The 15,451-nt window shown below is 51.0% G+C and overlaps 1 protein-coding gene and 2 non-coding genes across 3 annotated transcripts in view; 2 read left to right on the top strand and 1 right to left on the bottom strand.

The window, feature by feature from the left end:
• Positions 1–72, top strand: Trnac-gca (transfer RNA cysteine (anticodon GCA)). Its single transcript has one exon. It is a non-coding gene; the product is annotated as a tRNA-Cys (tRNA).
• A 1,579-nt stretch (positions 73–1,651) lies between these two features.
• Trnac-gca (transfer RNA cysteine (anticodon GCA)) lies at positions 1,652–1,723 on the bottom strand. The gene has a single exon. It is a non-coding gene; the product is annotated as a tRNA-Cys (tRNA).
• A 663-nt stretch (positions 1,724–2,386) lies between these two features.
• Lasp1 (LIM and SH3 protein 1) overlaps positions 2,387–15,451 on the top strand; it is a 38,866-nt gene continuing 25,801 nt past the window's right edge. The window contains exons 1-2 of the mRNA XM_034504547.2: positions 2,387–2,606; positions 9,643–9,737. Coding sequence (XP_034360438.1) covers positions 2,538–2,606; positions 9,643–9,737 — 164 coding nt within the window. The 5' untranslated portion in view covers positions 2,387–2,537. The remainder of the gene's footprint in view (positions 2,607–9,642; positions 9,738–15,451) is intronic.

Genomic DNA, 15,451 nt, shown 5'->3' with positions numbered 1-15,451 from the left:
GGGGGTATAGCTCAGTGGTAGAGCATTTGACTGCAGATCAAGAGGTCCCCGGTTCAAATCCGGGTGCCCCCTTGGGTGCATGTTTTTCCTTTGAGAAAATTCACGTTTCTTCACTCAATTATTTCCAAATCCAAACTCTCTCCTCCCAGTTTTCCCCATTTGATTGCTCCAGAATCAGCATCCAGGAAGGAGTAAGGAGCTATCTCTGGTGACAAAACAGCAAGTGAGGGAAGGATTAAGGGACACTTTTTACCTAGTTTGTATGTATCCCGACCTAAAAAACTAAGGATGAATCCAGAAACAATGTTTATAAACTTGCCTGTTTTAAGATATGTTACAGCCAGGTGTTTTATTACATGCCTGTTAATCTTAGCACTTGGGAGGAGGCAGGAGGATCAGAGTCCAAGAGAGTTTAAGATTAGCCTTGGCCTAGCTGTCAAAATTGAGGCCATCTTGGGCTAGATGACGCTGTGTATGGGGGGGAAAAAAGACACGGTCTAAAGATATAAAAACGAGTGGCTTCTCTGAGAAGTTGAGACCTGAGAAAGTACAAGTTCAAGGCCTAGCGCCTGGAAATGGAGACTCGCTACTCCGGAATTTCTGTGCTTTGCCCTGAAGCTCTGCTCTGTTCCCTTCCTTGTTCCGCCCAGCAGAGAACAGTAATGGGAACTGGGAGGGAATGCATGAGAATATTCCCCTGGGGTCCCGGGATGACACAACCAGATTCCGTGTTTAAAATATCACAGCCACACCCTGACCCAGGCAGCATGCCTCTCTCTGTCTCTTTTCCTTTTTTGGGGCAAAACCTAGCTGAGGGGGCCGCCCTTGCTTCCTTGTTCATTCTTAAGAGACTTCTTCCACACCAGATACCCTAAAGCCATACACACTCAGCGGCTAGCTACCTGCCCCCTGTCGAAGATTTGAAACTTCATAGCGTTGTGGTAACATTCCAGTGGTCCTCAAAGAGCGGTCCTTGGGTCCCTGAAATATTTACCTGAAAAATCCGCCGAAGAGCTAACTGCCAAGGCCTTCCTCGGGATCTATACACTCGAAAACTGGGGATGTTTTAACGAGACCTCTAGGTCACTCTAGAACACGCACAAGTGTGAACACCACTGCATTACTTTATATTGCTTGGCTTCGGGGTCTTGTTCTTTGCACCGAAGGGGGCAAATGAATGCTTATCGGCGGGTTTCACGTTCTCGAAGCGCTTTTAAGTCACCAAGCAACAAGGAAGCGAGTGAAGAATACAGAATAATAAAGAACACAGAATGAAAGAAAAAGAAAAAAGAAAGCTTAGGTTGGAGAAGGGCTAAGTCCACGAATTTCCTTTTTTTTTTTTTTTCCTTCCCATCCTTACCCCTCATGGGACACACAATGTCAACCTGGGGAGTAACCTTGGCTTCCGAACCCAAAGTGTGGAACCATCCAATTCAAATTCACAAGGGTACCATGTGCAGAAATCTGGCGCCAGTCAAATGAGGTCGCTCAACTTCTGCTTGGTACGAGGCAAAACGAAGGCTTTTCTGTTCAGATTGTTAAAATGAGGAGTGGATTTTATATTTTTACCTGTTCTAACTCAGGGTCCAGTCAAGATCACATTTGTAGTGAAATGTATTTTTATTGTCATTGAAATGAGGAAAAGACTCTGAGGGGGCACCCGGATTTGAACCAGGGACCTCTTGATCTGCAGTCAAATGCTCTACCACTGAGCTATACCCCCGCGCCGCCACGCAGCTTGAAGCAATCTCTTTTCAGTATTAAGAAGCTGTTGGCGCTGCTACACAGGTAGAATAAAAGCAAGAGAAAAGAATAAAAGAGCAAAGGCGGCCAAGCTGAAAGCAGAGGGTGCCCAGATCCGAAGAACCCGCTGGAAAGCAGCAGGGCAGAGGCGCGGGGAGGGTGAAGGTCCGGAGGTGTTGAGTCCAAAGGGAAGGGGACAGGTACCAACCTGGGAGAGGATGTGGGCGGGAAGAGAGCTAGCTGGGGGACGGGGCGGGCCAGGGGGTGGTTTCCCCGTAGGTTGACGCTGGGGACCCACGGGTTTAAGGAAAGTCCCCGAGTCTGGAGAATCTGTACTATCCCCACCCTCGTCGGGTGCGTGGGGTTGACCTCTCGTGGGAAATCGGGCTCTGCCACAGTCGCGTCTGTTCCTCCAGCGCGGGAAGGGTCATGGCCCGGGCCCATCCTCGATCGGGGAGCCCAGGGACATGTGCACCCCGAGAGCTTAGGGGCTCCAGCACCCCCGTCCCGCAGTCCTCCCTGGAACCCGCCCCCACGCAGCCCCACGTCGCCCGGGGAGCGCGCCTGGTCGCGCGCGCCTCTTTCCGCGCCCGAGGCGCGTCCCCGCCCCAGCCAGTGCAGCCCCTCCTCCCCACTGTGTTTATTAGGGGAAGGAGGGCGGAGGCGGAGGCCAGTTCCCCAGTTCCAGTCGCCGTCGCCTGCACAGTTGCAGCCGCCGCCTCCCACCAGCTCGCCTAAGGAAAAGGGAACGCGCGCTATCACGGGCGTCCCCGCCCCAGTCTTTCCCCGGAACCATGAACCCTAACTGTGCCCGGTGCGGCAAGATCGTGTACCCCACGGAGAAGGTGAACTGTCTGGATAAGGTGAGCTCGAGTACCCGGAGCCGCGAGCTAGCCAGTGCCAGTGCAGCTCGCAATCCGGGGAGGAAAGAGGGGCTGGGTCTTTGCGGGCTCTTCCCTGCGATCCTCAGAGCAGAGAAGGAAGGCGGGAGGCGACTTGGGGTGTGGGGACAGATCCCAGGCTGGAACCTGGGAGGTCCAGGGCGAGGTGGTGGGCAGCCACCGCTGGAGAAGGGTGGGCTCTGTGCATCGGGGTTGGGAGGGCTGGAAGGGCGGGAGGGCAGCAGGGAACCAGGTTCCCCCGGGTGTGTGCAGGAGGTTAGAGGTGCAGTCCCGCCCCCTAAGCCGGGAGTGCGAGAGGAGACGGCCGCTCCCTTTCCCCGCGGCGGCCAGCGCCAAGTAGGCGGAAGCGCGGGGCGCTGGGGGAGGGGGCGGCGGGGGCGGGGCGGAGGCTGGGGCCGGCGCTACCCGCCCGGCTTGGGCTGCGGGTAGCTTGGCTTCCTGGCTTGTAAGCTGCGTCGAGTCCTTCGTTCAGCGAGTGTCAATTGTGGTGAAAGGGATTTAGGGGCAACACGGGAATCTCATTGCGAGACCCCCTCTTTTGAAGACCTGCTGGTCCCCTCCTTGCTGGTTTTATGGTTGGGGAACCCGTAGACCTCCTTCATAGCTTTCCCAACCCCCAATTCAAATTGCAACCCACTCCGGGTGCTGGGCTGCCCAGTCGGAGCTGGGCGGGGTGGGGAGTGGGGAGGACGCTTCTCGGAGATCTGAAATTGTGCTCAGCCTGGAGACCGGCTTAGAGAACAAAGAGCTAACTTTTCAGAGCTGTTTTCTCCGTTGGAGGGTGGGATTGGCCGAGTTCTGGGGAAGCAGAGGAAAAGGAGTTTTTTAAGAGGAGGGAGAGAGTAACCTTTTGGAAATTAGCTGGCCTCTGGGGCTCTTACGCATCCCCCGGACCAAGCTGGACCCGATCATCTGTTTGCCATTACACTTTTGCAAGGGGGACTGAAGAGTAGATCTAGGTGTTTCCGGCACAGTTTGAGGTGGGACCCTCCTGCCCTGCTGTGAACCCCCTAAAGTGTAAGGCAACCCGTCTCTTCTCTGTGTCTCCTCTGCAAGGAAGCCTTTTGGTTCCTCATAGATTTTGTACCCAGCTCTCCAAGCTGGGTCTGAGTTTACCTACTCCCACCTTGATGGCTGAATTGGTCATAGGCAGGCGCCTGAAAGGGGCCATCTAATTTTGTTGGAAATGAATACTTTGGATACTTTGTCTCTCCTTTCCCGGCTAGGGTTACTTCCTTCTTAGGAACCTTTGGACACCCCCGCCCCCCACACACCCTCCGCCCCGGTCCAGGTCAGGAGGTGGGGACTTGTGGTTTTGAAACATTTGAACTTTTTCCTGAGGAAAGAGACATGGGGCTTGGCTGGGTACCAGGCTAGGAGGAGCTTAAAGAAAGGTGCTGTTCTGCCCAGTCACTGTACCAGCCTCTGGAGGGTAGGACTTGTGATTGGCACTCCTAGATGGAGACACCCCCCAACCCCCTAAAAAGAAACCTTGTTCTTACTTGAGGGTCATTGTTGTCCCAGGGATCAGATATTTTGACCCCTGCATTTGCAGCACCCTGGGCCAACAAGTGGGCTCCCCGTATGGTTCCCAGTAATGAATGGGGAGGGGCAATGAATGATGGAAGCATTGCTAGCTTTGGGAGCGGGAGTCTTGGTCCTAGTTCCAGGGCTGCCCATCAACTTTATGAATGGTTCTGGGCCTCAGTATTCCCTGTCTGTCACCAGATGGGTATGGATGATGTCATTGCCTTAGAGGTGGACAGTGCAGGGACTGTGGTCGAGGCTGGTCTTTCATCTCTTTTCTGTCCAGCACTTCAACCACTCTCCTTGTAAAGACCTTCAGTGCTATGTGTCACGGGGGAGGGGGTGGGGATTTTCTGTGATAATTCCTCCCCGCTAGAAGAGGATATTCAGGTCTGGGTTGCCCTGGGAAGTGGGAGTGGGTGATTTCTTTCTGGTTTTAGAACTCCCCCTAGCGGAAGTGGCCCAGGAGAGACATCTGCCTTCCCCCTCCACCCCCCACCCCCACCCCCAGGCTGGAAAATCCAGGTATTCTGTCTCTTCCTTCCATGCCCTACAGGCAATAGGAAGTTATAACTGGAACCTTGGAGAATGCTGGGCAGAAACCTGGGTGTGGGTAAAGTTTAATCCCATAGGCATGGTTGCTACCCAACTTTCTAAGGCTTCTCCTCAGTCAAGGAGAATCATCTTAGACTGGCCTGATTCCCTGCAATCCCCTATGGCATGCAGCCTGCAGCATGGCTAGAATGTAAGCTGTTCTTAAGATTCAGTCTTTTCTCCTGCCTGAGCCTTATCTCTCAAAGGCATAAGTGGGTAAACCTTGTCACCAGTGAAGGCCACTCTGTCCCCAATCCATAGTACCAGCGTGCTCTGCCTGCTGGATAAATATGCAGTGCTGATGACAGTGTTTGAGGAAGGAGGTTGAGGTTTGTTTCCCTAGAGAGTTTCTGGGATTAGAACAGGAAAGAGAAACAGGGTGACCTCATTCATTTAACAAATATTTATTGAACACTTACTTTGTATCCAGTGACCTGCACTGTTGAGAATCTTGCCACATCTTTCTCTCCTTTTCTCCCTCAGCTTCTAAAAACAGGTGGAGACGGTCAGGAAGCCTAGTGGCTTGGTCCATGGCCAGTTGCTTTGGAATGTCCAGTTGCAGAGGGCCTCCTGTCCTGAATGGCTCTGTGGACGTACTCTTTTCCCTCAAGGGAACAAAGTCCGTGTAGCTGGGAATAACATTTTTGTTATCGTTGTTGTTTGTTTTATTTTATATGTATGGATGTTTGCCTACATGTATGTCTGTGCGCCATGTGTGTGCCTGGTATCTGAGGAGGCCAGAAGAAGTGTTGGATCGCCTGGGACTGGAGTTACAAAATACTGAGAACCACCATGTGGCTTCTGGGAATGGAACCAGGATCCTGTGGAAGAGAGGCTTTTTCTCTTAACCACTGATCTGTCCCAGTGCTCCAACCTGCCCCCCCAACTCCCACCCTCGGGTTTTTGTTGTTGTTAAAAGTTTAGAATACCCTGTAATCACTTCAGGACCGCCCATTCATATTAAGTTATTACTTACTCCAGTGTACTGAGCTGGCCAGCCTCACAGTCCAGAAGGGATAGCTCCAGTAATCTACGAGCCCTATAAGCCAGTGTATACAGCCTTTTGACACTGGGGCATGACATTGTCATCTACAAAGTTCTCTATAGAGAAATATACAATCACATGGCTCAAATTGCCAAAAAAAAAAATTTTTTTTTTCTTAAAATATTTTAAGTAAGTTCCAACTTTGTAATATTGGGCTACACTCTGGCCGTACGCAGTCCCTGACTTTGGTTGGGAATATGCCTGCCTGGAACAGGAGTCTGATGGGTGGGAATAGCCCCCTCCTTTTAGCCAAGTTTTATCTTTCTTTTTTTAAAATCCTCCTACTACCTCAGCTTCCTCAGTGCTGGGATTATAGTCATATGTCACTATGACTTACAAAGTGGTTTTTTTTTTTTTTTAATTTTTTTGAAACAGTGTCTAGCCCAAGTTATTTTGAATTCCTGATTATCTCTTACTTCCGCTTCCCAAGTGCTGCTGTGACGGATGAGCTACCTCAGCCAGTTTTACCTTGCTGAGGATTGAACCCAGGGTTTTGTCCTTGCCTATTAGGCAAAGCCCTTTATCAACTAAGCTACTGTCCCAGCTTCTAAAATTCTGGTTGTTTAGGTTTCCTGCTGGAATATTTGCCAAATATATATATATATATAATTTTTTTTTTTTTAATTTATACAGTCTTTTCCAAAAGTGGATCCTACTCAGGCAGCATGGTGCTATATATCTTTAACCCCAACATTTGGGAGGAAGAGGCAGGAATCTTGGAGTTTGAGGCCAGTAGCCTGGGCTACACAAATAGTGTATTTCTAGGCCAGGCAGAATTACATAATGAAACTCCTTGTGAGGGTAGTGGTGGGGAGCGGTGTCCCACCCTTCCTCATCCTGTCTGGAGGAATGTGTTGGGTCTGGGATCTCGAGGCCTATAGCTCTGGGGAGCTTCAGGTTACTAGAGAGGAATTGTGGAAGTGTGGGAGCTACTTGGCCTTTCTAAGCTGGAGGCCCTGAGTTAGGTTGATAACGTGGGTCAGGGTGGTGCTGGGGTTGACCTTAAAGAAGGGACAAACCCTGACTCTAGGCTATCGGAAGGGAGGTGTCCCATACTCCAGCCCTGAGTCACTGCCACCCTAGGGAGCAGATGACAGGCTGTAGGTACAGAGACCGGAATGCAGCTCCTCTCCCTAGAGTTGTGGAGCCACAGGGGCTGGCTCAAGTGAGTCGGATCTTTGTGGAGCTTCTGTCTCCACTGGCTTGTTTGTCTTTCTGCAGCATCCGTCTTCCAAAGTGTATTTCAGGCAGGTGAAGGAAGGGTGTTTGTCTTCTAGTACCTGGGGTCTGACTGAGCAGCTTGACCTGTGACTAGGGAATTTGAGCTGCATGTCTTTGGGTGTGGTTTGCTTCCTCAGTCACAAGTCCTAGGAGTGCATTCCTGTCCTGGACCTTGTAAGCAGGGCCACTCACTCTTGCTGTGAACCAAAGCTCGTAGGGTCAGGGGAAGAAGGCAGACAGACCCTCTTGGGATAGTATTATTTTCTTCTCTTAGCAGGATCCTTCCCTGATCTGACAGAGACAGGATGAAGTTCCTCTTATCCTGGAGTTGGTTCACAGGCACCACTTAATAAATGACCGTTTCCTGACAACCTGGAAATGTGGCCTCCTGGCTCTCTTGGATTCCTCAGGGTGGGTGGGTAGAGATAATAGTTGTGGCCCCTCTATTCAGATACAGAGACCTCCTTTGCTCAATTCCCAGCAGCTCCACAACCCATTCTGGTTTCCGTTATTCTGCCCTTGACTGATGACCATCCTTCTCTGTCCCAGACTGATGTATCACATTGAAAACACTGGATCCCGAAGGATCCCTGAGGGTAAACTGCTAACAGGAACAAACTCTTGGGGTCAGCCTCAAGTGTGGTGTGTTGAAGTCTGTATACACTACTACCCACTATCTCCACGTGGCTTGGCTGGAGGGTGAGGGCCTGGCTATCTCTTTCCTGATCCAGAGTCAATCAGGAGGCGGCCTTGGAGGTTCCTAGCCCTAGGACAGTGTATTCCTGTGAATGTGTGCGTGAAAGTGGGTCATGGTCTGGATTCTGCAGAATGTTTTTCCTGGCAGGCCCCTGCGGGGGTGGGGGAGGCAGGGGCCCAGGCAGGGGCATGCAGGCAGAGGCTGCAGACTGGCTGGTGACAGAGTTGGGGCAATCTGCCAATGCCTCCCAGTCAGGGGAATCTATGGGGAAAGGACCACCCTGTTTTCTTCTGGGGGCTTAGTTAGATGTTGGGGTTATATGCCATCCCCAAACAGTAAGGATTTTCTGGAAGTTACTGGGGGTGAGGGTGGGGGTGATGGCTCTAGGATGGGTCCAGGTGGGGGTGGGGTCAAGCTCGGACCAGTCAACCCTTTACTTCCAGACTTACAGCTGGCTTTCTTCCCAAAGAGTGGTTTCCTCCCTCACACTGTTAACATTCCCTGTTAGACTTTTTTTTTTTTTTCTTTTGGGTCTCCTTGATAGGAAAAATGTCCCATTGGAGGGCGTTTGCCCCCAGAAATAGACCTGGTGTCTGGTTTAGAGTTCCAGTGTCTCAGCTTCCTGTCTTCTGGCCTGTCTTCCATGTGTGTCTGAAGCTCTCTTAGTTTTGCAAACATGTTTTTTAAAAAAATCACTTTGGGGGAGTTCCTTGACAAATGGCTGGGAATCAATCCTACTTCTTGCTCTATCAAGCACTTTCTCAGGTCTCCCCTGGGCCCCTCTCTGGCCTCTAGCTACCTCTTTTGGGGGTCAGAAGTGTCTCTGTTGTCTGCTGAGAAGCAGGCAGGTACAAGCAGTCAGAGACATCCAGTCAGCCTAGATTTTTGGAATGGAATTAGCTCATATGGTTTCTCTGTCCCTCCATCAACCCCTTGGATTAGTCTCGATGGCTGAGTTTTAGAACACCGAGTTTATAGAGTCATCCTTCAGTCCTCCTAGATAGGCATATTGTAGCTCAAGCTGGGTTGGGTGACTGCCTCCAGCACCTGCATGGAGGTGCCAGGTGCTTTCCAGGGGGAGGGGGGCGGTGCAGAGGATTTCTCATGAATCTTTAACAGTCCTCCTGAGAGGATAGGCATTATTCTACAGTCCGTAGACAGGAAGTAGAATCAGACTCCCAGGCTCGGTGCTGGCCGGCTGAGGCCAAGGTCATCTTTAGCTCTCTGGGTGGGGTTGTGATATGGACACACCTGTAGTCTAGCTGCAGGGCTTTGAAACAGAGCTCTATTGCCTTTACGGGTGTCTCCCCCCCTTATCCAGCTGTGGGTGGGAGAGATGGGACTAGACCGGATATGGGTGTGGCTGGGGCACGCACCTGTTCTTCTAATCCCTGGTCTCTTGAGAAATGGGAACCGACTGAGCTAGAGGAACACTGTGTAGGGAAGCAGAGAGTCATAGGCATTTAGAGGGGTCGTTAAATGTACCCTGGTCTGGGCCTGTGTACCAGGGGCGAGGCTGTCTTCTGCAGGCTTGGTGGCAGAAGGACCCGGCTCTTTCCATGTGCTGCTTAGCAACAGAGTGCCGCTTTGCATGAGCAATGAGGCCCCTCCACTTCTGGGCTGGAGTGGTCTGGGGAGGTGGAGCTGACTTTTCTGGGGCCTGCTACCTCCTTCTTAAGTGGGTTCTTCCCCCCTTTACTCTCAGATCAGACTCCTGGCCAGCTAAATAACTGTCTGGTAGGACATGGGGAGGGGAAGGCTGTGTCATTGGCTGTCAGAGCATGTGACCTGAAATGGACCTATTCCCCAGGTGTTCTTACAGCCTTGGCGTGGGATCTAGGTGGAGAACTTGGATACCAATTCCTAGGGAAGCCCCGTCGGCTAATCCTTGTTTTCTGTCTGTCTCCACTCAGTTCTGGCATAAAGCATGCTTTCACTGCGAGACCTGCAAGATGACCCTGAACATGAAGAACTACAAGGGTTATGAGAAGAAGCCTTACTGCAATGCGTGAGTCTCAGGGGGACACAGTATTTACTGTTGGGGGCACCCGACTTCCCTCCCCAGTTCTTTCCCCCTCTGATAGCCCAAGGTGACATTGGAGCATTTGCACACCCTGCTTGATAGATTGTGATCAAATTGTCCCATCATAGCAGAGGGCTCTCACTGTTCCCATTTTACAGATGAGAGAACAGGCTTGCGAAAGGGAGGGGAGCCTTTCTCAAGATCACAAGGCCAATGTGAGGCTGGTTTGTGGACAGCCTCTGATGATGTAGTCAGTCTGCTGTGTTCACTGCACAGTTGTGCAAGGGGCACACACAATAGGGACTAAGAGACCTGTTCTGTGCCTGCTGCAAAGCATCCAGGCTTGGGAGTGAGACTCTCCCCTTGGCCCTCTTCTCATTTGGTGACTCTTTTCCACTGTCTCTTCTAGAAGGTTCTAGATACCTCTTGTTTCCTTCTCTTCTCTTTCTTTTTAGAATACAAAACAGATTTATTCATTTATTTTATTTTAGGTGTATGAATGTCTTATGTATGTGTGTGTGTGTATGGGTACCACTTGTGTGCCTGGTATTCATGAATACCAGAAGAAGGGCATCAGATCCCTTGTAACTGGAGTTATAGGTGGTTGTGAGCCTAGATGTAGGTGCTGCCAGCTGAACCCAGGTCCTCTGCAAAAGCAGCCAGTGTTCTTAACCTCTGAGCCAGCTCCTTTTCTGCCTCAAAAAGAGACTACAGACACTGTCTGACCATTATCCTGAGAGTTGCTACCTTAGGTTCTGTTCTGGCCAGCTGGAAGCAGGGCTTGGGTAGAGAGGCTGTTGTCTCCTACCCTAGAGGAACACCATCCAGGAGATGAGTCTCCTGCAGTTTCAGAGAGAGCTGAAACTCCATTTCCAAGGGGACTCAGTAGCAAGTACAACCTCCGTGTGAACTCTAGATTTCTGGGTTTACGGACTTGCTTCACCATGACCAGCTGGTCTCCCAATTTTATTCTATTTAGCCAGAGTTTACCAGGAAGGGACACTGGAGATTCTTTGAAGGCTAGCTGTCATGGCCCCATCTCTTTGGAGGTTGGACCATTTACTAGACACTTGCTGGTGCCTGCCCTCTGATACATACCAACATCTTTCAGGTGCTGGAAACCTGATTTCTGATACTATCCCAAACCCAGGAGGCAGCAATTGTTCCTTCTGAAGGACCTGTCTCAGGCAGTTTAGAGTAGAGGAAGGGCCATAGCTGCTTTTTTTTTTGGTCCCTTAATTCTGATTTCCATGGCTCTTCTGCCTCCCCACCCCAACCCGAAGCCAGTCCAGCCCCAAGGGAAATGGGACATTCTTTGAATTCTTAAGGGCTCACACAAACCCTGATTCTCTGCCACTTCCTCCCCCCACCCACTTTGGAGAGTGGGGTGAGGTTCAGAAAAAAAACAAAAAACAAAAAAAAAAAAACAAACCCTAGACACTTAACCCTTTGGGTGCTGGAGTACTCCAGGCTGCTCTGTCGGTCTCCTTTGGGCATCTTCAGGCTGGGCCTCCTTTGCTCGCTTCTCCAGTCAGCTTATTAACCAGTGAGCATCGGAAGTTGGAGAGAGAATGTTTTCTGTCAGAATTCCCTTAGCTCTGGTTCAAGCTTAGTCTTCTTGGAGAGACTAGAAGCAAATGGAAGAGGGGACATGCAGCAGTTGGGGGGTCTGGGCGAAGCAGGAGATGAAGTCTTCCCTGCTTGGAGAATCATCAGCTCTCTTTCCTTCTCCCTTTGCCTCTTCGGCCATTTTTATAGACCCTAATTTCAACCCTATCCAGGTGACCTTGACCTTTGACCCAGTGGGTGTTGGGAAGGACGAGCATTGGGTTGTGGTTGTGGTGGTTGGGGTGGAGGCTGCATGTGTGTGTGTGTGTGTGTGTGTGTGTGTGTGTGTGTGTGTGTGTGAAGCACACGCTGGTGTCTCAGCTGTGCTTCATTCCAGCTGCTGCAGCCTCTTGGCCTCAGCGGATGCTCCCTGGTGGCTTTGTCCTTGGTGCTGTCTGTTGAGTTCCTCCTCTGAAGCCGAATGCAGCTATGTGGCCTCTGCACCTGCCTGAACTTGGGTTTTCCCTGCCCTAGACCAGAATCCCTGCTATGTGCCAGGCCCTGTGTCAAACTTCATTCCCTCCTGTTTCCAGCTGTCTCTGGCTCTAGTTTCCAGTGGCATTAGGGTTCCTGGATCTTGGGGCTTCTGAGGAATAGCTCCCCCTGCACCCCAGACTCCTTCCAACCTCAGCTGTGCTTGTGGGCCCCAGGCCAGGCCTCCTCCTGCTGAGTGAGCACTGCTCCACTCCACAGGGCTAAGCCTGACTGAGGAGGGACATACAGAGCCAGGTGACATCTCCTGGCATTTTTCCAGGGCTCTAAGGCCACCCACAGAGTGTGACTGTGGTGTTCAGGGAACTTGTGTGTGCTGCCTGTTTCTGGCCAGTGTCTGAGCCTGAGGGCAGCTAGGCTCTTGTGGAGGAGGAAGGAGTGAGAGCCAGCCATTCTGTCAGTCTTTCCAGAATTCTAGAAAGTGAACAGTGAAAGGCTTCTGTTTCTCTCCTTGGACCAGACATGTGTGGGGAGGAGTCCGGGCCGTGAGCACAGGCTAGGGCTGGCAGCCAGCCCATCTGGTGCTGTGAACCACAGGCATGCAATTCCGTATGCCTGGAGTGGCCTCATCCTCACCTGGGGACCTACTGGGCTCCCATTAGCTTCCTGTAGATTCCTTATGGTCAGCTCTCTGATGTAAGGCCGGGGCCACACACTTACCTGCACACTAGGCCAAAGTCTCCCACCCATCCACCACCTATCCACCCCCTCACCTCTTCTTTTGGCTGCTTTCAGGTGGGTGAGGTGGGCCCAATCTGTTGGCTAGGCAAATACTTATGTCCTGGGTTATTGTGCAAATTGGATCATCTGAGCCCTGATTCATGAAAACTCACTGGGATCCTGCAAACAATCACAGAGTGTGGTGCTCAGGGCTGGGGTTGGGATGGAGATGGGGACAAACTGCCTTGGGGACCTGCAGACAACTGGGCTAGAGGAACTATCTGGGGAAGGAGGAGGGGACTCAGTAGCGCCTTTTCTTTTCAGACTGACAAGAGGCATCTGAGTTCCTGATTCAGTTTTCATGATCTGTGGGCTAAGGGGCTGAGTTGGGAAGGGTGAAAACGTTCTTTCTGCTGGGGACTGTGAATGTACCCATTTCTGGGGCCATAACTGGGAGTAGTAGGGTCTAGTCAGTGTGTCACTATATTCTAGCATACTGATCCCAACTGAAATTTGTTTGGTTTTGTTTTACTGTGAAACAGTGTAAGGTAGCCAGGACTGGTGTGTGTCTGTTTGTTTGTTTCAAGACAGGGTTTCTCTGTGTAGCTCTGGCTGTCCTGGAACTCACTCTGTAGACCAGGGTGGCCTTGAACTCAGATATCCACCTGCCTCTACCTCCCAAGTGCTGGAATTAAAGGCGTGCACCACCACTGTCTGGTCCAGGACTGGTCTTAAACTCACTATGTAGCCAAGGATGATGTTGAACTTAGTTTTTTTTTATTGTGTATGTGTGAAGGGGGAGAGAGGGAGAGGTCAGTGTGAATCCAGGCAGTCACAGCCAAGGTGTGCATGCAATACAGGTAAAGTCAGGTTCTCTCTTTCTCCACCGTAGTTCTGAAGTTTGAACTCCTGTTCTCAAGCTGAGTCATCTCGCTCCTTTGCCTGACCTTGAACTGCTGATCCTCCTGCCTCCACTTCCAAGTGCTGAGATGATAGGTGTGTGCCACCAGGACTGGTTGATCAAGGTTGCCCTTTGTGCTACCTCGAGGCACAGAGGGCCTTGCTATGTATGTAGATCTGGTTGGCCTTGCTGCAGTCCTGGGTGGAGCGAGCATTTGTGGAATCTCAGGCTTGTCTACCTCCCCCAAATTCTCTGCTTCTTACTGGAGAAATTGAATCAAATGTCTCAGGGAGGTGAAAGCAGCACAGATGTGGGGGCGTGTCTGTGGTATATTGGGGTAAAGGAGGCAAGCAAAAACAGGCAGCCAGAGTGTCATCCAATACCTCCTGTCTCAGCCACGTAGACATGTCAGGGCCTCAAGGAATTTTGGGGATCACTTCTGTCCTACGAGAGGGCCCTATTTATTGATAAGAAAATCGAGGCCCAATATTTCCATGTCTTATTTAGCTTGGCAGAATCTTTTCAAATATTGCCAACAGGGAAAAAGTGTGGACATTGTTTAAAGTTGTTAGTGAATTGAACAAAAAGAAATAAAATGTCATGGTTTTTCATTTTGTCTGCAAAGCCTAAGGGCTGGTAAGTTCTTCCTCCAGTCTACACTTAGTCTTTTGGACTGCTCATTTTTGCCCATCTGGTCAAACAATGCCTCCTTCCCCCCCCATTCCCCCCACCCCCCATCCCTGCCACTTTAGTCCTGAAGGCCTGAGCAGGACTGGTAGGAATCAAGACTAACGGAGCCTGCACTCTCTCGCCTGCCTGTGGGCAGTGTTCCTAGCAGGGACTTTGGGGAGCCAGGGCTCTAACAGAGACAGGACGTTTGGGCTTTTTTTCTTCACCCCCTTCCTTTTGGCAAAACCAACAGCTTCTTATTTTTGCTGATGTATTTTTATTCCTCTTTGAACACAAAGCTGTGGTTTTTTTGTTTTTTTTCCAAGAGGTCCCAGCCTGGAAGGGGTAATGTTCCCTACAAAAAGGAGCAGCTGGGCCTTCAGCATCTGTGAGCCTGTCCTTGTTCTGCCCCAGGATACAGCTCCTGAGCACACTGTTCCACCAGCTGCTTCATAAAAGTCTTCCTGCTATAAAACAGTGTAGCTCAGGCCCTGGGGTTAGCTTATCTTCTGGGATGGAGGCTGCTTCTCTTGATCCCTTAGGCCATTGTCCTCTCAAGGGTTTCAGAGGTCAGGCTGGGCTTCAAGGATGAAGGACTTTTGTTTGGCTGTGGCTCTGCCAAGTATACCTTCCTGGAAGCTGGACTTGGACCAGATCCCATCTGCCCCAACAGGTCCGAATGCCCTCATCTGGCCAGGCAGCTGTGGGGCAGGGTAAAGTGCACTGAGCAAAGTCTCTATCCTTGAATCCAAGCCTCAGGTTCCCTATATGCAAAATCGATGCCCTGGTAATGCTGCCTTTTCCAGCCTAGAGCCTGTGGGGTGTTTGGGGAGAGGTTGTACACTGACAGCCTATAGAGGAGTTGAGCAGTGAGCCTGTGTGTGGGGTTTCCCCAGCAGCTGCCCTTCTGGCCACCACAGGGTCTTCCTGCTTTCACCTTCCTAATGCCAGGTAGCTTCCTTGTCCCTTCCTTCCCACCCAGCTTTCTCTCCTATTGGCCTCTCTATGTCTCCACTTCCCCCCTCCTTCCAGAACTATCATTGGCAAAGACTAGTCTATAATGAGGCCCCTAGTGAAGGTATCACACTCTCTGGGAATGATTATTAATAAGAGGCTAGCCCATGAAGGGACAAAGAACAGCTGTAAGAGGCTAGCCCAGGAAGGGACAAAGAGCAGCTGTTCTCCGTGAACTCAGCTCTATCTCTGCTCCTTATTTACACTGTCCCCTCATTTTGTTTCTTTGAGAGTCTGAAGAAGATATGGCTGGGATGGAGGGTGGGTGGTCCCAACTGTTTCCAAAGCTACACTGATGTGTTCCTGTTGCACACCCCCATCCCTGCCCCCTAAATCCGAAAGTGAAGGCATGGCT

The sequence above is a fragment of the Arvicanthis niloticus genome, chromosome 6, assembly GCF_011762505.2.
Source record: "Arvicanthis niloticus isolate mArvNil1 chromosome 6, mArvNil1.pat.X, whole genome shotgun sequence".
Classification (NCBI taxonomy): Eukaryota; Metazoa; Chordata; class Mammalia; order Rodentia; family Muridae; genus Arvicanthis; species Arvicanthis niloticus.
The sequence above is the reverse complement of the archived record's forward strand: the minus strand, read 5'-3'. Positions and strand labels throughout refer to the sequence as shown.